This window comes from Zingiber officinale, chromosome 6A, assembly GCF_018446385.1.
Source record: "Zingiber officinale cultivar Zhangliang chromosome 6A, Zo_v1.1, whole genome shotgun sequence".
In the NCBI taxonomy this organism is placed as follows: Eukaryota; Viridiplantae; Streptophyta; class Magnoliopsida; order Zingiberales; family Zingiberaceae; genus Zingiber; species Zingiber officinale.
This window is the reverse complement of record NC_055997.1, coordinates 123,548,776-123,570,072: the sequence shown is the minus strand read 5'-3', so window position 1 is coordinate 123,570,072 and position 21,297 is coordinate 123,548,776. Positions and strand designations below refer to the sequence as shown.

General features: G+C 40.7%; 4 protein-coding genes across 5 annotated transcripts; all 4 read left to right on the top strand.

The window, feature by feature from the left end:
- The first annotated feature begins 9,159 nt into the window (after nucleotides 1-9,159).
- On the top strand, nucleotides 9,160-9,972 carry LOC121995263 (noroxomaritidine synthase 3-like). The gene has a single exon (XM_042549046.1). It carries the CDS (start codon nucleotides 9,160-9,162, stop codon nucleotides 9,970-9,972), a length of 813 nt encoding a protein of 270 aa, XP_042404980.1.
- Nucleotides 9,973-12,270: 2,298 nt separating this feature from the next.
- LOC121995262 (alkane hydroxylase MAH1-like) lies at nucleotides 12,271-12,579 on the top strand. Its single transcript, XM_042549045.1, has one exon. The coding sequence runs from the start codon at nucleotides 12,271-12,273 to the stop codon at nucleotides 12,577-12,579; it is 309 nt and encodes a 102-aa protein (XP_042404979.1).
- A 543-nt stretch (nucleotides 12,580-13,122) lies between these two features.
- Nucleotides 13,123-16,976, top strand: LOC121997876 (coilin-like). Its single transcript, XM_042552541.1, has 6 exons — nucleotides 13,123-13,478; nucleotides 14,686-14,750; nucleotides 14,954-15,031; nucleotides 15,844-15,913; nucleotides 16,088-16,238; nucleotides 16,375-16,976. Exons 1-6 carry the CDS (start codon nucleotides 13,266-13,268, stop codon nucleotides 16,593-16,595), a joined length of 798 nt encoding a protein of 265 aa, XP_042408475.1. The 5' UTR covers nucleotides 13,123-13,265; the 3' UTR covers nucleotides 16,596-16,976.
- A 1,320-nt stretch (nucleotides 16,977-18,296) lies between these two features.
- Nucleotides 18,297-20,444, top strand: LOC121997875 (protein IQ-DOMAIN 6-like). Of its 2 annotated transcripts, none has more exons than XM_042552540.1 (5): nucleotides 18,297-18,580; nucleotides 18,677-18,943; nucleotides 19,032-19,259; nucleotides 19,441-19,554; nucleotides 19,647-20,444. In XM_042552540.1, the coding sequence occupies exons 1-5, from the start codon at nucleotides 18,512-18,514 to the stop codon at nucleotides 20,289-20,291; spliced, it is 1,323 nt and encodes a 440-aa protein (XP_042408474.1). In that variant the 5' UTR covers nucleotides 18,297-18,511; the 3' UTR covers nucleotides 20,292-20,444. The 2 variants fall into 2 exon arrangements, with proteins under 2 accessions (XP_042408474.1, XP_042408473.1); XM_042552539.1 differs by having other exon boundaries at nucleotides 18,298-18,580; nucleotides 19,644-20,444.
- Nucleotides 20,445-21,297: the final 853 nt, after the last annotated feature.

The following is a 21,297-nucleotide window of genomic DNA, read 5'->3' as shown; positions in this document are numbered from 1 at the left end:
AAAATTGAGCAATCATTTAAAGCTCATTCTTCTTCTTGCTTCTTTAATAGACTTTTAGTTCTATCTACCTCTTCCTTCAATAAGAGCTCCCTTAATAAGTATTGAGTTGGAGGGTGATAACCCAAGCTAAATTGACCAACCGCTTCCATAAACCTCTTGAAGCTATCATTGTCAATGGCATGAAAAGAAATACCGGACTCGTACACCCATCGAGCTAAATATTTGTGCACACTATGTGTCCTTTGCTTCCAAAGTGCATCAATAATATTTTGTTATTGTTTTGTCTTCTTACTTCTGCTCAATGAAGATTCAGGATCAATAACGGATGCAAATCTATCCATAGGGCCAAGAGTAAGCAAGTTCCTTCTTGTCCCTAGAGTCCCTTCGTCTTCCTCATATTTTTCAAGAACAACTTCTTCTCTAACCTCCATTTCATTGATATTCTTTTTTTTTTTTGTTCTTTCTTCTTCAATTGCATTCTTACACTTCAATTTATCCTCATCCAAAGACTTCTTACACGGAGCAACATTTTCATTGATATGGGCAACATGTTGTTTGAGCTTATAAATTCCACCACTAGTAATTTTTTGAAAAAAAAATTACATTTCAATTTATCCAAATTTTTAGGATACATTATCTCCGCAAATTCCCATCCAATATCATTTGAATTACACTTCAAAGAGGTAGCATTCGACGACATTGAATTAGATGCTTTAGAAGAGATAGCACTCGATATTTTACTACAAGTCAAGCATTTAAAAAAATGAAAAATCATTGATGAAGAAGAAGGGGAGGGAGAAGAGCAAAAGGGTAGCACCCGCCGCCAACTGATGCCGTGGAGGAAGAAGGGGAGGGAGAAGAATAAGAGGAAGAGGAAGAGAAAGAGGGAAGAGGCTAGGGGTTCTGTGTAGGAAGAAGGGTTGTTGCGACGAAGGGGAGGGAGAAGACTGAAGAGGAAGAGGCTAGGACTGCAAGTTGGATCGTTGGAGAAGGGGAGGGAGAAGAAGGTTTAGGGTTTAGGCATTTATAGCTAAAATTGAAAGTGAAATTTAAAATCGTGATTAAAAATTTAAAAGACCTCTTTTTGTTGCCTTGAATCGATCAGCTGATCGATTCAAGGGTTGAATTGATCAGCTGATTGATTCAAGGGTTGAATCAATCAATTGATCGATTCAGAAGGATTCTATTAATCTGTTCAGAAACATAACCCTCTCAAATCGATCACCTGATCGATTCAACACTCTGAATCGATCAGGTGATCGATTCGGGGTGGATTTTCATGATAAAATCAAACAGAACTCTCCTGAATTTATTACCTAATCTATTCAACATGCCAAATCGATCAGCTGATCAATTCGAATGGGTTTTCACAACAAAAAAAATCAGGCACCGCCAAGAAAGTGGTGCCCAACGACATCCTAGGCAGCGCCCAGCCGCCTAAGTGATCAACTTATTCAACACTGCCCAGCCTCTTTTCCTTAGTAAAAGGTGGGGCGGTGGGTTGCCGTCGACCGCCTAGGTGGCCCTATGTGGGGATTTTTTTAACATTGAAGGTAGGTGATGAAAAGTCCTGATGAGTAAAGTCCGGTGAAAAGTCTCAATGAGTGAAACTAAGCAATGAGAAAATCCTGGTGAGTGAAGACAGGTGAAAAATCCTAGTGAGTGAAGCTAGGCAGTTAGGAAAGTCCTAATGAGTGAAACCAGGCAGATGAAAGTCCAGATGGGTCAATGGTTGACCAGACACCTGGTGATTGAAAGTCTAACTGGATCAAGGATTGACTAGACACTTGGCACAAGGAGAAAAGTCTAAATGAGTCAAAGAATTGGCCAAACACTTGGTGAAGAAGTCCCGACAGGCCAAGGATGACCGGATGCTAGGCAAGGAGGAGTCCTAATAGGTTCTGGTTGACCGAATATTGGATTAGGAAACCTTAGACTTAGGTTTGAAAGTTAGAGTTTGGTAATCAATTAGTCTAATCGATTACCCTAGCTTAAGCGAGAAAAGTCCAAGTAAGTCAAAGGATTGACTGAACACTTGATGAAGAAGTTCCGGCAAGCCAAGGATGACCGGATGCTTGGCAAGGAGGAGTCCCAACAGCTCACTGTTGACCGGATGTTGGGTTAGGGAACCCTAGACTTAGGTTTAGAAATTAGGGTTTCGTAATCAATTAGTCTAATCAATTATCATAGCTTAAATGATTAGATAGTCGATTAAGCTCATTTTTGCGAGCGCACATAGAGGTGTCTAATCAATTGGTGTAATCGATTAGGACACATAAGCGATTGCATCAATCACTTATGGGCCTTTCTCGTGTAAATAGAAGCAAACTTAATCAATTAGGCTAGCCGATTAGGCATGCATAATTGATTAGGGTATTCGATTACACTTGAAAACTAGCTGTTATAAGCTCGATAAAAGGGTTTTGTGTGCACTATTCATTGTAACTCTCCCGATTTCTCTCAAGCTTACTACGAACGATTCTTGAAGGCTTTTGGAGCAAAGTGCTGCTGTATTTCCAAATATCAAGGGCATCTCCAAACAAGAAGAGAGCAAGCTAGGATTTTATTTATATTTGCTTCTCTTTTCTTCTTGTTGTATTGAGATCTTGTACGACGCTTCTCTACCTCCGGAGTATTTCTGAGGAGTATTTACATAGTGAAGAGTGTTCTCGAGTGTGAATCATTGGATTAGTGACATTTTCTTGAGGTGGATACCAAGTAAATTCTTGTGTTAGTATTGAGGAGCTTTGCTTAAAGTTTATCCGTTGCAACAACATCTATGAAGTGAACAAGCGAGTGAGATGAGCTATTCACCCCCCCCCCCCCTCTAGCTCCAATGTGTCCCAATAATCATTCTATCTCTATCCATAATATTCTATAATATTTTATCTCTATTAATAAAATTAACTTAAATTTCCAACACCCCCTCTTAAACTTGATTTTGTAACTCCAAGCAAATATCACATCTTGATGAAGTCTTCAAATTTGAGTGACTTGGTAAAAATATCAACAACTTGATCTTGAAACTTTATGTATTTCACTTACACCTCTTTTCTTGTAATACACTCTCTGATATAGTGATAGCATGTATCAATGTGCTTGCTTCTATCATGGAAAACTAAATTTTTATTAGTGTTATTACAGACTTGTTATCAACTCAAATTTTAATTATCTCTTCTTATAAGAAACTTAGCTCTTTCAATAAATTTCTGAATCAAATAGCATGACAAACACATGAAGTCACAGCCACATACTCTACTTTACAATTAGAAAGTGTGACAATAGATTGTTTCTTTGACATCCAATTGAAAGTTATATCTCCCATAAAGAACACAAATCCTATAGTACTCTTTGCTATATCCTTCAATTTTAAAATGGTTAGATGCAGAATAAAGCAATCCAAAATTTGTCATACCTTTGAGATAGTGGAAAATTCTCTTAGCGACCTTGAAAAAACTATGCAAGTGTTAATGAATGGTCGCCCATTCGGCGAACCTTTTTATTTGATGTCACTCCTTCATGTTGCGTCGTTCAACACTCCCTTGTTTTATTTTCTGACTTGTTTGTCCCTGCGTTGTTGCTCAGGATCGAGTAGGACTATAAACTGCTTACCCTTTCCAAGTGTGGCTCTATGGCCCCCCGGTCGGCATCGTACTGCTCACTTGGATAAGCCATTTTCGTTGGTCTCGGGTTTATAGCCATTGCCCGGTTGTTGAAGATGCAGACTTGGATTTAAGATCGTTCCTCGACCATTGACATGCGTAGATAAGGATTTAAGGTCGTTGCTTAATCGTCGATGGAGATCAGGGTTTAAGGTCGCCGCTCGATCGTTGATGAAGACCAGGGTTTAAGGTCGCCGCTTAATCATTGATGAAGACCAGGTTTTAACATCGTCGCTCGACGGTTGACGAATATGAGGGTTTAAGATTGCCACTCGACCGCTGATGTTGACAAGGGTTTAAGGTCGTCGCTTGACCGTTGGTGAAGACAAGGGTTTAAGGTCGTCGCTTGACCGTTGGTGAAGACAAGGGTTTAAGGTCGTCACTCGACCATTGGTGAAGAAGAAGGTTTAAGGTCGCCACTCGACCGTCGACGAAGATCAGGGTTTAACGTCGTCATTTGACGATTGACGAAAATGAAGGTTTAAGGTCACCGCTTGACCGCTGATATAGATAAGGGTTTAAGGTCGTCGCTCGATCGTTGGTGAAGACAAGGGTTTAAGGTCGTCGCTTGACCGTTGGTGAAGACGAGAGTTTAAGATCGTCAATCAACCGTCATCAAAGACTAGGGTTTAACGTCGCTACTTGACGGTTGAAGAAGACGATGGTTTAAGGTCGCCGCTCAATCGCTGATGTAGACAAGGGTTTAAGGTCGCCGCTCGACCGTTGGTGAAGACAAGGGTTTAAGATCACTGCTCAACCGTTGGTGAAGACAAGGGTTTAACGTCGCCGCTCGACGGTTGGTGAAGACTAGTGTTTAACGTCGCCGCTCGACTATCGGTGAAGACTAGGGTATAATGTCGCCGCTCGATAGTCGATAAAGACTGGGGTTTAACATCGCCGCTCGACGGTCGCAATACATAGACAAGGGTTTAACTTGGTCGATCGGTTCAAGAGTCTAGAACACTTTTTATTCATATTTTCCTTGCATCCAAAAGACATACATGCACTTATACAGGTACATTTATATTTACTCACGCACCTCGCTGCAGCTAACGGCGTGGATCGAGAGTTGCCAAGCGTGCACCTTCCTTGCTCATTTGGAATCACTGTCGGTCAGCCCATCGACAATCATGCTATTTCTCCCCAAGAAGAGTTGTTCCTGTTCTCATCCTCTCGATCTGAAGGTTTGTTTTATTCGGCAGAAGCTTGAGCAGGACCCTAATCGTCCCTTTTTTGAGATTGATGATGGTCTGGCTTGGCTGTCGTCCTTTCTTCCTCCCTTCGCCCGACTGATCGGAGCCTGTGTCATCGATCAGGAGATGGCAGTCGACGACAACGTTCTCCATGGGGTGGCCGGTTATCTATCGACGTTAGGTCGTAGCAATCCCGAGTGTTGTGTGTTGGTGACTAGTGGATGGAGTAAAATATTAGCGTCCACACCCTACCTCTTGTAGCCTTTGGGTGACCGGCTGCCACATGCTACTCGACATTCATTCTAGGCTCGTGGTCTGGCTGTGATCCCCTCGATCGGGGGCCCTTGGGTGGCTGATGGCTGCTCGACAGTCGCCTCTCAGGCACTGTTGCAGCTTCGATCGGCACCTTCCTTCTTCTGGCCACTTGGGCTTCCTTTAGGTTTATGTATTCTGTTGTCTTCCTTTGTAAGTGGTCGAAGTCCCTCGGCAACTTCCGAATGAGTGATCGGAAGAACTCCCCTTCGGTGAGCTTCTGGGTGAAGGCGTTCACCAATACATCTGAGGAGACCGCTAGGATGTTCATGGCCACCTGATTGAACCGCTAGATGTAGGCCCTCAGTGCCTCCCTGGGCCCTTGCTTCAATGAAAACAAGTTTATGCTCATCTTCTGGTGGCGACGGCTGCAAGCGAAATGGTGTAGAAATGGCATTCAGAAGTCCTTGAAGTGGTGGATTGAGTCGATCGGCAATCTCTTGAACCAGCGTTGTGCTAAGCCGGAGAGAGTGGTGAGGAAGACTTGACATTTAACTCCATCGGTGTATTCATGAAGTGTTGCCGCATTGTCAAATTTGACCAAGTGGTCATCTAGGTCGATGGTTCCGTTGTACTCTCCGATCGCCAACGGAGTATAGTGTTTTGGCATAGGGTCACTCAGAATCCCCTCCGAAAATTGTTGGTTGATCCACTTGGATGAATCATCGTTCCTCGGTGTCTTCCCTTTTCTTGCGTCCTGAACAGGCGCGTCGTCCGAGTAAGACCCCCAATTCTTGTCCGCTCGGCCCCGTTCCTCCGATGGGGTCTTGAACAGCACTCGGTAAAAGGGTATAGGCGCATTAGGTGCTTCCCCATACATGCTAGTCGGCTTTTTGCTATTACCCTAAGCAGATATTCGGTCTACTTGGTCACTGTGTTCAGCCTGGCGACCCGTTGCTAAGGCTACAAGCGCTCGACCAGCACATGTTGTTGTTGTTGCTCCACTATCTTCGTCGCTTGGGCTTGTATCAGAATGTCGAGCTCCTCTTACGTTAGTGTTGCCATTGTGAATCGTCCAGCATCTTCCATCTTCTCGTTCGAGTGTAAGTTGCATTCCCATAGATGGTGCCAAAATGATCATGTCCGAAAGCGTGAAGCTAGAAAGCTGGGGAGGTGCCGGCTCCGCTGACCGGATGTGGACTTCACTCCGCTCTACGAGACAAATGACGTCAGTGTCAGGCCAGGGAAAGGGTCCCCGACATTGGCCCTCCGACGCTCAAGTCAGTCACCAGAATGTGGAGAAAAGCAGAACAACAATAGAAACAGTGCGCAAACAGTAGACAACGCATACCTCCGTCGATGATAGACCCCCCTTTATATAGAGCATTGGTGGGTGATGTGCATGCTTCTCGAGGCATGAGCACTCTCTCCAATGTGTTCCATGAAAGAGTCTGTCAGGAAAGTACCTCTGACATCATACCTTAACAGGGCGTCCATATCCCCGACAACATTAGAAGCTTCCGCCGTACGATCTGCCTGTTGAGCATGCCTTGTGTCAGCGGCACTATCTCCCAAAATGATGTCGAGAGATATTACAATGGTCTAATTGCTGGGCTGAGTGGGGGTAGCCGCTCGGCCGGGACTCTACTCCGTCCATGGCTAGGTCCCGCTGCTTGGCCGAGCGGGGTAGCCACTTGACCAGGATCCCTCTGCTCAAACGACCTCAGGTGGCTCTTCCGTGCGGTGACTACGTAATAACATGCCCGCCCCCATTCAGACCAGCTATCTGATCTCCCTCGACGTCCCACTATGCTGTATTGAGCGTCGGCTGCCTTATGTGTCACTCCGAGCTAGACGGGTGGTATGCTCGATCATGTCTCCCTCCGGTCGGGACCTGACTACCTGACCGGCCATTGTCATTATCCTCCGTTCGGCCCTTTGGCACCCGGGCATTGACCTCTTTGACTTTGACCTCCACCTTAGTAATTGATCCCGTGCTAGGTAGGCCTCCCTCCATCGCCTCATCACTAGATCTCTGGTTCACTTTTCCTACACATTATAATATTGATGATTGACTTAAAGTACCGATCGAACCTCTCAAAATATAGCTTCATTTCTCGGGGCAGCCCATTACACAACTAACAGGATACAAGACCGACCAGCCCTAAGGCACTTAGGTTTATATTGCTTCTCAAACAGATTTCCAGCATGCCCAATGCATTATATTATTTTCCAAACAGATTGCAAACAATAACATTCAGTGTATAACAAAGTAGCTCAATGCGAGGACAGATATAAAGACGACCGACCTTATAGGCCGGTCAAAATATACTCAACAGACAACATGAGCAAAAAACTGTCAGAATAACAATCATGCATATGTCATAGAATATTCCTTTGGAACCTTCTTTAGGCACGTATGACAACATATTCCTTTAATCGTCTTGTCAATGACATAAGTCATAAACGATAAAAGAGGTATACATATGGGTAATGGAAAATTTCTTAGACAATTATTATACGTTACCTAAGTTATACACTCTCCATTACTCGATAACCTCTGATATTCTTCTTCACCTCATGATTATGGAGGTTATAGGAGATGATATATAAAGGGATCCTCTCCATTAGCAAGGTACATCCAAAATATCTCAGGCTTACTCTCATTTACAAGTTCTCTACTGTTCTTCATTCAACTGTCTGGAATTTGTATTGACTTGAGCATCAGAGGACTTTTGCCAATGACTCACTCTTGATTTCTAGGCACTGATATTTTATTTGCTCATCTTAATATGTGTAAGATCGAAAGGAAACATTTTCTCAGAATAAAAAATCTTCTTCTAATCAACCATTAAACTGCCATTGTCAATATACTATCTTTTTAGTTTTCAGAACTCGAATCAATATTAGATGCTTTGAAAGGCTCGGTGAGTTGATTGCAATATATTATAGTCACGATCGATTTTAATTTATTCTACAGCACAATCGATTTCAATTGAAAAATGTATTTCGAATGAATGATATGGTTCCGGATTTCATTTAGCCAACGCTATTATTGAAATTTTTCCATCGGAGCTATTATATATGCTTCTTTTTTTTTGTAAAAAGTTATACGTTGATTCGGGAGTCAGCTTCAAAGTCATCTATACAAAGGCAAATCGAAAAATTAAACAGGTATTTCAACGCTTCACCGTAAATTGACCTTTTACTTATTTTTATAAATTTATCAACTCAATTATGCACAACTCTGAATTTATTACACAAGTTATTTCTCATTAAGTCTGTTAATGAAACAATTAGTTAATTATTTATAAAATTAAATTCGTCCGCAGCTGATAAAATTTTTGTGCGTTTTAAATTAATGTAGCATAAAATCTTTACGCATTATATGTAAGTTATAACACTAGTGTACCTATGTCCCATCACAACGGAAAGAGGTACGGTGGATTACTATGCACTTGGGTTCTATTCTCGAGTAAAATTGAAAGCCTGATTACGTTAATTTAATTTTGGTATAAAAAAGTATCAATTAATCCTATTAGTTAGTTTCAGTTTTGGATTTAGATACAATGAAATAAATCGTCTATTTTGATTTTCGATGGAATTCGTTGATTTTTTATTAGTTCAATTTATTTTATTTTGAAAGTTCCGTGTATTCGATTAATTTATAAAAAGTTGCTCAATTATTAATATTCACCCCTAAACTTACCTTTCTTTTGTCAAGTCTTTACTTTACTAAATTGTTGCGGAACTATTTTGGCATGGCCTTCAATAACAGAATTAAAGGATTCATGGCAGAGTAACGGAGAAAGTCTTCCACTGTGTTATTAGCTGTAGATAGCTATATGTAATAAATAACAAAGCATAAATATAGTCGGAAACTTGGCGAACTGCCTCTCCAATTTGCTTATACGGCGTCTATTTTTATTTATTTATTTATGTATTCTCATCTCCATATCAACTATTTATACTGACAAGACATAACGCATAATTCCGCAACATTTTCAGTTATCTTCCATACAATTGATCGCAATTGAATTCGATCGATCTCAATGGCAGGCGCCGTGCCATGGTCGCTCGGTGCCATCTGTGGCTTAAGTTTGTGGGACTACCCTGAGATCATCCTGGCGCTTGCTTTCTCCTTCTTTTTATTGTTTCTTAACTGCCGCCGGCGATCGTCTGCCTTGCCGATAAACTGGCCCTTCATCTGGATGCTCCCCGCCTTATTCATCAATCTCCCACACCTCCACGACTACGTTGTCCACATCCTCCGCCACGCCAGTTGCACCGAGATGTTCTGGGGGCCTCGGTTCCTGGGGGCCGACCTGTTGCTGACCTGCGACCCCGATAACGTCAACCACATTTGCAGCGCCAATTTTGACAACTACCCCAAGGGAAACCAGTTCCGGGAGGTCTTCGACATCATGGGTCACTCCCTCTTCAGCGTCGACGGCGACTCGTGGAAGTTCCAGCGCAAGATCGCCAACGCCTTGCTCGGCTGCCGTAGTAGCTTCCGGGCCTACGTCATCGGTGCCACCAGGGAGAAGGTGGAGAAGGCACTCGTCCCTCTTCTGCTCCGCAAGAGCGAGTGCGGTGTGCCAATGGAGCTTCAAGAGATATTCACTAGGCTTACCTTCGATGTCACCTGCCTCATGGTCTTCGGCGACGACCCGGGAAGCCTCTCGCTCAATGTTCCAGACATTTCCTTCTCTACGGCCATCGACGACGCGTGGGAGTCGCTGTTCTTCCGCCACGCCGTGCCCAAGCTGCAAAAAAAAAAAAAAAAAAAAAAAAAAAAAAAAAGGCGGGTTCCGCCGCCCAACGGCCCCCTACGCCTGCCCCATGATATTGTAGGAGGAAGGTAAATCAGGGTGAATGCTGGGTTGGCAAGTTGATGGTTGTTCGAGGCTTTAAGCCAGCAGACGGGGATATTATCCCACATTGCAACTGGCGACACTTGAACCGTCGCTCCATGCTGCAAACATACCATCAACTTACCAACTGATCCAGCCCATGGGGGCCGCCACGCCGTGCCCAAGAGCTGGTGGAAGGTGATGAAGTGGTTCAACGTCGACACCGAGAAGAAAATGGCCAATGCCAGGAAAGTCATCGACCAGAACATAAGCCAAAGAATTTCGCAAAAGAGGCAGGAAATTAACGCCAAGATCTCCAAGGCCGATCTACTCGCCTCCTACATGGAGGTGGCGGAGAGGGTCAAAGATAAAGTGGAAGACACCGACAAGTTTTTGTTAGATCGAAAAGAATTTATATATCTAAATTCTTTTCGATCCTACAATTGGTATCCGAGTCATGGTACGAACCAGACACCATGTGGGGTGACCTTGAACGAAGTTGAGGGTGGGCCCGGAGTAGGTCAAGGTGATCGGATGTTCGTAGGAGGCCTGGAGCAGGTCAGGGTGATCGGATACTTGTGCGGAAGCAAGCAGGTCAGGGTCTAAGCCTAAAGTGGACAATATCATGTCATTGTGGAGATAAGTGGACATCTTTTGGCACAACAAATGGTATCAGAGCCATGGTACGAACCAGATACCATGTGGGGTGACCTTGAACGAAGTTGAGGGTGGGCCTGGAGTAGGTCAAAGGTGATCGGATGTTCGTAGGAGGCCTGGAGCAGGTCAGGGAGATCGGATACTTGTGCGGAAGCAAGTAGGTCAGGGTGACCAGATGCTCGCGGGGAGGGCCGGAGTAGGTCAAGGTGACCGGGTGCGGATGCTTGCGGGGAGGCCCAGAGCAAGTCAAAGTGACCAGATGCTCGCGGAGAGGCCCGGACCATGAGAGTAATTGTGGTCCTTCGTTTGAGGGGAGGATTGTTGGGATTCAATCAAAGTCCCACATTGGAAAGATTTGGTAAAGATCATGGAGTTAAAAGGATGCAAGATATCTCCATTGGCATGAGGCCTTTTGGGTAGAGCCTAAGAGCAAAGCCATGAGGGTCTAGGCCTAAAGTAGATAATATCATACCATTATGGAGATATATGGACATCCTTTGGCACAACAATTTTTGGTGACAACGTGCTCTTATTGATGATTGCAGGGAGAGACGTCCTTCTCCATCAGCCTCTCTTGGTTCTTCTTCCTTCTCCACAACAACCCGAAGGTGAAGAGGGAGATACTGCAGGAGCTGCGGCTTTGCCGGTCATGCGAGAACAAGTCGACGACGTTCAGTGCCGAGGAGCTGAGCGGAATGGTTTACCTCCACGGGGCGGTGTGAGAGACTCTGCGCATCTTCCCGCCGGTGCCGTTCGAAGAGAAGACGGCGCTGAAGGAGGACGTGCTGCCGAGCGGTGCGACTCGGCCGTCTCAAGATTCCCCGAGGCCCTAGACAATAATAATAATAATAATAATAATAATAATAATAATAATAATAATAATCCTTTAATATATTTTTAAATTTTTTGCTCAAGTTTTTTTCATTTGAATTTGGGATTAAGAATAATCGATTTAAAAAAAAATGATTTATTTTTTGAAAAATAAAATATTATTTTTATATAAAATTTAGTTTTCTCGCTAATATTTAGATAATTTTTAATATTGTTAAATTATTTAATCTTTTTGAGACATTGTTAAATGTAAATAAAACATTATTAATTTTAATTTTGAATTTTTTTACTGATGAAGTATTGTACTTTACGTTGTCTAGATAAAAAAAAAATATCTGATTCATGTTATTATCAAGGAAGAAAAAGAAAGAGTGAGAAAGAAATATTATCGGCGAGGGAGAAGAAGAGCGTTCTCTCAGAATATCGTCGGCGAGAAACGAAAAAAGACGAGATCATAAACGTACAAAATTAATGATCAAAAAAGAAATAGGCACGAAGCACTGGTGAAAGAATAATTCGTATTTTGCAGAGATATTAAGAAGGAAAGAATTTATTAGTTTTATAAGATATATAATTAAATAGAATAAAATCTTGATAAGTGCAATTATGAGGAAATAAGATTAAATAAAATAAAAACTTAGCTAATTGTAATGATGAGGAAATAAGGATAAATAAGAATAATAAATTAATTAATAAGATGAGTTAACATGATATTTATTAATGTTGATGTTATTATTAATTAATATTAATGATCCAATTCAATTTTTTTAATGTCTATTTAATTATTCAATCAAGGCCTATGCCTTGAGCCGCCCTGGCGCGATGGGGTGGCTGGGGGCAGTGTGGGGGGGGGACTGCATGGACTTCAAGCCGGAGAGGTGGATAACGGAGGAGGGGAAGGTGAGATACGTGCCGGCGTACAAGTTCATGGCCTTCAACTGCGGGCCCAGAATTTGCTTGGGGAAGGACCTGGGCTTGATGCAGATCAAAACGGTGGTCGCCGCCGTGCTGTGGAACTTTGAGGTGGAAGTGCTGGACGCCGCCCGAGTGGAGCCGAAGAACTCGGTCATGCTTCGGATGAAGAACGGAATGATGGTCACCATCAAGAAAAGAACTCGTTCAATAGAATAGCACAATAATTTTTCCTTTTTAATTTGCAAGTCGCAGAATATTACATTTACGTAATGCCATTTTTAAATGACTAATTAGTTTAAGTAATAAGTCACGTGCCCATGTCTACTTGCTATATATCAGCTTTTTACAATTAATATGAAGATTGCATTATATGTTTTCGAACTCTATAGTCCGTTTAAGACGTGGATCCGTTTAAGTACTTCCAGTACTTAACATGCACTGGAAGTAATTCTGTTCGACTGTGCTCATCTCTAGGGTTTTAAAGGTTCTGTACAAGAAAAACAAGTTAAGGTTGCCCTTTTTATCTCGCATTTCTGAAAATCACTAAAGAAAACTAAAAACAATTCAGTTTCATATATGGTTGAATATAAATTACAGCATTACAAAACATAGTTCTTACTTCTTAGTGTTTTTTTTCCTCATTTATAATTGGTTTTAAAGTTAACGTAAAAGCAGTATTAATACGAGAAGAGAGATAATACGGATTAAAAATTGTGTAACATAATTTAAAAAAAAAAAAACGAGAAGGAACCCAAACAGCTGAGGGTAACTTGTTGGGTAGCGGGCAAGCCGAAGTCTTGCTTCAGCTTCGAAAGCCGCGCTTCGCTGAGTGCTCTAGTCTCAGAGCTGCAAACCCTAAGCGGCCTATTTCTTTTCGCTCTTTGCTTGCTTTTTGCAAAAGCATGGAGGAGCCGATGCCGATGCTGATGCCGATGCGGATCCGGCTGGAATTCGAGGATCGCCGCATCCTGTCCAAGTCCCAGCGCAAGGATCATCTTCGCCGCTCGTGGCTCCTCGTCCGTCCAGAAACATTCGCCACCGTCGCAGATGTCGCCGCCCACATCTCCGATGTTTTCAGCCTACGTCGCACTTGCCCATTCGGCCTCCTCCTCTATGTATGCACTTCCGGTTGTCTTTTCACATCCTTTCTTTCCTCCTTGCAACCGAGTATGATCTTGAACCTTGCAGCACTGATGCCGCCTTTTTGTGAAGATTATTTTGAGACGGTCTCGCGGGCGAGTTGTATCGCCCTTAATCTAGCCAACATTGGATTGATTTATTTTGTCTGCTCGAATGATAGATACACCACAGTTCTCTCTTAACGCTGTTGTTTTGGTGCTCAACTGGTCATAGTTAGAATTTTGATTTCAGGTGTTTATAAATAATTCCTTTCCGAAATAAGTTTACATTGTAATGTTTGCTCAATAAATTTTATAGGTTTAAAAGAATCTGTGGAATGGAAGGTGTTAGAGCATCCACACCAGCTTTCTTATCCAAAATGCATAATTTAAAATAAAAAAGTTATTTTATTAAATTTCGTTAACCACTTTTCACCACACCATATATTAGCCTCCTTATTTTTTCTCTCCTCTATAATGTTTAGGGAATGAATTCCATTCTCTAAATTTAGAGAAGCACTATTCATAAATGCAAAATTTAGGGAATGGATGGAGTAATCTGATGCACGAGTTTTTTAGCTATCCTATCCAAAATTTAGGATAAAATCTTTAGATAGGTTAACTGAAGTGGATGCTCTAAGAAGTAGAGGTAGAGGTAGGGAAAAAAAAAAGAGAGAGACAATGAAATAAAAACAATTTAATTAGTTTGAAAGCTATTAGTATTAGTTCATGATATTTTTGTTTTTATTTTTTATTTTCCTTAAAAATGAATTTAGAAATTGAAAACAAATATTTATTATCAAGATATCGTCATCATTCAATGATAAATTTATTTTCAATAAAAAATAAGTTTGATTTTCATCAAAAAGAAAAAAAAATTATAAAATAACTTGAAAAATGAAAAAAAAAACAAAAACAAAAAACACAGTGGATTGTTTTCTTAAAGCAAAACAGACACTCTCATTGTAATTTTACCAATTCCATTAAATAGGAAAGAAAATTTACATGGAACACAGGTCTAAAGCATATATATTTTATCCTTTACAGTGTGTCTCAATGCGAATATCAATATTAGATGTTCTCAATTGTAAAATTATATGAAAATCCAATTCGTTTTAAATGTGGATACTGACTTTCAAGTTTGAATCTTGCTCAAAATCCACATGATATTGCATTTTGTGAAACATTTAATTTTTTGTTGCAGATGGGTGAATTTGTCCTGCCTCCATTTGAGTCAACTAGCATTTTTAGGGACAGTGACATCATCAGGTAAAAGCAATCTTTCCTGACTTTGTGTTTCAAGGAATTATGATATTCACTAGCTGAAGGACCTTCCTCCATTTGAGTCAACTAGCATTTTTAGGGACAGTGACCTCCCTTTGTTTAGATGAACTTTTTATTGTCGTGCATCATTATTTTTTCTTTTGACTGTGTCTCTTGTAACACTTTGTTTTTCACTATTTGACTATTAGAGTGAAAAAGAAGGCTATTAAGAACAGGAAGATTCAGATACAGGAAGATGCAATTCAAGATACCAATAATGTTGCAAGGTAATGCATTGAAATTTTCCAAGAGCAGTCAAGGACTAAGAAAAGGAAAATATGTGGGGATTATTAAGATATCAAACATATTTCAATAAAAACTCATGCTTTATCAACCTTGAACAGAAAAAGGTTGTACTGAAATAATCCTTTGAACTTAAGTAAAGTTTCTTTATTTTGACCATTCTGTATCTGTTTAGCATATTTATTTGTAGGTATTTCCAGCTGCATTGCATTCTAGTTGAAAGTTTATTCTTCTGATTGCGCACATGTACAAGGGCGCATTGCATTATTGTATAATCCAATAAGAGTGTTGAGTGATCTTCAAGCATCTTCTCCTCCTAAACTTATCTTTAATCAGCTTAACTTTGTTTTGCATGGAAGAAATTGCAAATTACTTTACTATTAAAAAGGAGAATGGTATGCCTATTGGAAAACCCACCATTTATGTATATTGGTATGTCCCCATGGTTTATCATCTAAATCTATAATAAGAAAAATTCTTATTAAAGGAAAATATCTTTTCATCAGTATGACATTGTATCGAAACTCTACAATGCTTGAATTAGAAAAAGTCTAATATGCTTTTATATTTTATTGTTGTACTGAATTGAGTTCAATTTTCTTATGCAACCTCATCATTTAAGTTAGCTATATGTTTTTTTTTCAAACCCTATATTGGCAAGTCTACTGGAAAGCCCATGGTTTATCTTGTGAGCATATAAGCAATTAATTTGCATTAGTTGTTTGTTTTATTTTGTGTTTGCTGGTTGTGGTACTGTCGATGACATTACGAATCATCTTATTCTTGTTACCTACAGGTTTGATCAGCTGCATGCTAACATTGATTCACCTCTTCATGTTGCTGATGCCACTGACAAGCACGAAAAGGTTTGCTCTATTAGCAAGATATTGCTCTACATGTTTTCAATTCTTCAAAAGCATTTTTAGTATATCTGAGAACAGGATCCCTTGTCCTAGAAAATTGAAAGAGTTCGTCTGGAAAATTAAAAAAACAAGAAAAATCTAAGTTGGTTTGTGCTTTGATATGTCTACGTGATCTAGGCACCTCTGCAAACTTCAGGAAAAGAAAGGATGGTTGAAGGGAGAGATGAAGATGCTTTTAAAAATAACCCCACGGATGCAGCACCAATTAACAACTGGGACGTGGAAGTAGCAAAAGCTAAATCTGAAGCGTCAGCTACCCATTTCATAGGTGTTTCTTGTTGTTCTCACTACTAAACTTTTTTTTTTTTTGCTAATGATACTTGCAAGTTTACAAGATCATTTGATTTACTTGACTTGTAGAAAATATCTATGATTTTTCTTTATTTTTTTGTTTTGGTTTTTAGAGATAGCATCAGATTTTTCCAGAGACCAGATGAATGATCAAACTGAGAAGAGCCTACTTCCGCAGGAATGCTGGGATTGTTGGATTTCTAATAAGAACCCCCCGGCTTCCTGGGCATGGGGTGTGAGAGGAAGAAGTCCTTCACGAAATCATGGTGGCAAATCTGGCTGCTACACTTCGGGCAAGTATCTCGACTCCAACAAATACTCTAAATCCAAATAGTGAGAGAAATGTGTTTCCTCATTGATGGTTAGCATTTCAGTTAAGAAATGTTAGGTTTCAATGGAGGAACCCAAGTTTTGGAATCTAAGTGGTGAGAGAACTGTGTTAATTCATCAATGGTTGGCATTTCAATTAAGAAATGTTAGGTTTCAATGGAGGAGACCAAGTTTTGGGACATTGAAGCGATATGCCAACTTGGGTTTTGGAACTGTGAAATGTTTGCCTACCCAACTTTTGTGTGTATATATATATATATTGATAAACAATATATAGAAATGTTAGTCGATCCCGTGATAAGACTTCAGCTGTTATTTGCTAACTTGGTTGTGTACACGCTATACTAAAACTCTCTCAAAAGTATGTGGATTTTTTTAGTGATTATGACTTATTTTGGATCACTAAGATGCTTTTTATATGTTTTTTTCAGCAAATAATTTAATTATCAATGCATTTTGTTTAGATATATATTGATGATCCTTTTTTAACTCAAAAATAGTTTTTTCATCTCAAACAAAAGCTACTGAACACTTCATCAAAGATTTTGAGGTAACTTTTGGCATGACTTTTTTTTATTTATTTTAGCCAAATGATTTATTAATGTATTTTAGCTGAGATATTTATTCTACTTGCTTGAGTATTCCATCATGTATTCTCATAAAACCTCTAATATATATATATATATATATATATATATATATATATATATATATATATATATATATATATATATATATCACTTAATTTGACTTGAATACCGAATGTCAATAGATTATGTACCTATTTTTTCTGGGACTATGCAAATTAACATCGATTAAATTGAACTAATTTAAATATTCAAGATAAATAAATGCCTAAAACCACTTGTACTCGTCCAGAATGAGTAAAATAAGAGAGTATCCATGGGCATCAAATCTAAAGTCTATACTAAAGCATAGCTTTTTCTTATGCATAATTGGATATCAAACCTGACTTTGATAACATATCAATAGGTATCTAACGAGATAATATATATCTGGATATATAATTATGAGATGTCTATTGTCAACCCTAAAAATATAATATTTTGATGATTAAAATGTGATTTTGTTTTGGTGAAAGGAAAAAAAAACTTTTAAAGAGATATTTATTGGGTAAAAAAATTGATGCAGTTATTTTACCTTTCACAGTCCTTATAAATTCAAAAATCATTGAAAAGGCAGTACAGGACGTGATTTCGAAAATTCAAAATGGAAACATGTGATCTTGGAACTTTGCCTCATAAAATGTGTCCACTTCGCCCTTTTCCATGATCACGAGATAATTAAAGTCATAATTTGTCGTTACTAACTAGCAGATGCTGCTTAGGGAGGCTTGAAGAGAATTTTAAGATACCCTGTATGCGTTATTTTTACTGGATAAAATCCTCGATGATTTATTTATCTGTATTTCAAGGTAATCTGTCGTATTAAAAACAAAACTTTCGGACTTGTTTGAAAAAACGCATGGGCTGTCTGGGAGCATAAGAAAACAGGTGAGCACAAAAATAGGAGGGCCGCGTGAGCGCTGCTACTGAGCAGTAAACACACAGTGCGTCTGCGGCATGATTGCTCGCACCTCGTTACTCAACAAAAGCGAAAGTTTTTGGCGTTGGCCTTCGTGCCGTTTGTTCCTTTCCTTCCCTCTCCCTCCTTTGAATTTGAATTGGCAAACCACGGCCCACGCCCCGCGCCCACGTCGTCTAATCTTCTCTTCCTTTTCTCCTCTCCCTCTCTGAATCTCTCTCTCTCTCTCTCTGTCACTCGCTCTGTCTTCCTCTGCAGCTACAACCGGCTAATCTATCTCTGCTTCCTTCTTTTGTCTCTCTGGAAACTCTGGGAGTTAAACAACATCTCTCGTGAATTTCTTTCTCCTTCGGGAACAGGATTAATTCTAGAGAGATGGGTGGTTCAGGGAATTGGATCAAGTCCTTCGTCGTATCCCTCAAGAAGCAAGAACAAGATAATACTGTACTCGCTTCATTTTCTGCTAATTTCTCTTCTTTCCCGTTGTATTTTAAGCCGCACAATCTGATTTTTCTTTTGATTTTTTTTTTTAATTCATAGATGAAGGGAAAGAGTGGTGATGGTGGTGGCAGGAAGTGGAAGAAGCTATGGAGGAGCGCCTCCTGGGATCACCTCTCCTTGCGTCGGGGTTCTAGGGGGAGCAGCCACCGCTCGGCCGCCTCAGAGGCGTCTGACACATCATCACTCAACGCCGACGCCTTCACCGCCGCTGTCGCCACGGTCGTCCGTGCTCCGCCCAAGGACTTCAGGGCGGTCCGCCAGGAGTGGGCTGCCATCCGCATCCAGACCGCCTTCCGCGCCTTCTTGGTAAGCGACAAAGACGGGGTTTTTTTCCCCCTTCTCTCTCTGGGAGTTGTGTGGTCGTCAATGTGTCTTCTTCCCTTGCACCGCGCAGGCTCGGAGAGCGCTGCGGGCTCTTCGGGGGATCGTCCGGCTGCAGGCCATAGTTCGGGGGCGGCAGGTGCGGAAACAGGCCGCTGTGACACTGAGGTGCATGCAGGCCCTCGTCCGCGTTCAGGCTCGCGTCCGAGCTAACCGTGTGCGCATGTCCACCGACGGTCAGGCCGTACAGAAGATGCTCGAAGCCCGTCGTCTAAATCTTGATCCTCTAAAGGAAGCAGAGGTACAATTCACTTCCTTTTATGTTTTGAGCAGGGCATGATAATTTATCCTTTGATTCATTGTTTGTTACATCAGGAACTACAGGACACAAACTATTCCTGAACTTGTTATTGTGGTTTTGAATCAAAACCTTTTGTTTTAGATTTCGAAAAAAAATCTCTCTGAAACATTTGTGGTTCCAGGGAGGATGGTGCGACAGTCCAGGAACAGTAGAGGAAGTCAGAGCAAAGCTACACATGAGGCGACGAGGAGCTTTCAGGAGGGAAAGAGCCATTGCTTATGCTCTTTCTCAACAGGTAAATTCAGTTTAATCGAATAGCCCTTGTTTTCTCACTTCATTTTTGACGACTGGCAATGGAATTTTTCTGCAATAATCTTTCCTCAGCAGCCAAGGTCAAAGCAATCTCCAGCCTCGCTGAAGCATCATGGTTTAGATCATAAGAGTGCCGGCAATTGGAGTTGGTTGGAGAGGTGGATGGCTGCAAAACCATGGGAGAACAGGTTGATGGATCGTAAAATCCCGAACGATGTTTCTGAAATCTTATCCAAAGAGGAAGGCTGCGGCGTCTGTTCCACGTGCTCAGAGCCCACTTCAGTGAAAATAAGCAAGAACTACATCTCCACAAGGATTTCTGCAAGACCTCCAAACATGCCCAACAGTCACTGCTGTAGAACGCGCTATGTTTCCTCCCCGAGCACTGAGTTTTATTACAATGAGAGTTCTGCGTCGTCGTCTTCCTTTTGCATGTCTACACCAATCTCAAACACCACTCTTTTAGCTTCGGAGAGGAATGAGGACAACTGCCGAACTCGTCCCAACTACATGAACTTGACTGAATCAATCAAAGCAAAGCGGAAAGTGCTGAATGCTATAAGATCATCAGTGCAAGGCCCTTCATTTGCGGATGTTGGCGATGGCCGTTCTCATCGGAAAACTTTATCGAGTACCGACGTGAAGATAGCGGACCGTTCTGATCTGAGAAGCATGGACAAGGAAAACAATTACAATGCGCGACATGCATTTGCATCTTAGAGCTGTTGTAGAGCATCATTTGCATGACTATTTGGGCCTCTTTTGCTTCTTTAACTTCATGTGTGATTATGATGTTTGAGCGAAATGTTTCTATTACCAAGGGAGTCGCTTCATTTTTGTCTAAAATGTGAAATCGTAAAATGTTCTTGTCGAGTTTTCTGTTCTTGTGCAACGATAAAAACATGTGGGACTAGTGATTAATTGTGAGTGGATGCTTGTGAAATCTAATCGTCGTCGATTGTGAGACATTTTCTTGTTTAAGAAGTTTAAATTTAACAGTTACTTTTTGAAATATTGAAGCTAACACACTGTACATGCAGTACTACTGCTGATTTGAATCGAAATGATGATAGATATCTACGGCGCAGGAAAAGAATTTTTTCTTTCGTCCGGCTCTTGATCAACAGTGCCAGAAGAGACCTTTGTATCATTTCTCTGGAATCGTGTCACTTTTCAAAGTGACTTTAAAAAATTAGGTTTACTTCAGTTCGTCTGATGCACAAGGAGACGATGAATAATTTGTTCGCAACTACATGTGGGAAAGAAACATTCCATTGATTTACTAGGACGCATGCATAGAGCAAATTGTCAAACCTACCACTACCACTGTCTATTTAACTTTTTTTTCTTTTTTAGGTATATGTGTTGGGGAGTTTTTGGATAAGAAATTCAATTAGTTTCCTGATGTAGTTGGAACAATGCATTAAAATTTCCAACTCCATTCCCACCAACCCTTTAAAAACTAGAAGGTAAAGTTGAGGAAAAAAAAAAATTTTAGTGAATTATAATTTATTGATTTATCTTCTCACAAGCAATGAGGATTGTTGGATGGTAGATTTTCATCTTTTAACCATGGAGGGAAACTAAGAACCTTATTGGCTGCTCAATTTAATATCGCAACTTCGTAAACAATGGTCGTACGTACATGCACCTTTAAATGCACATCAGATCTAATTTAAATATATTAAAATAATCTAGTGGAGCTTGACCATATCAATTTGAACTT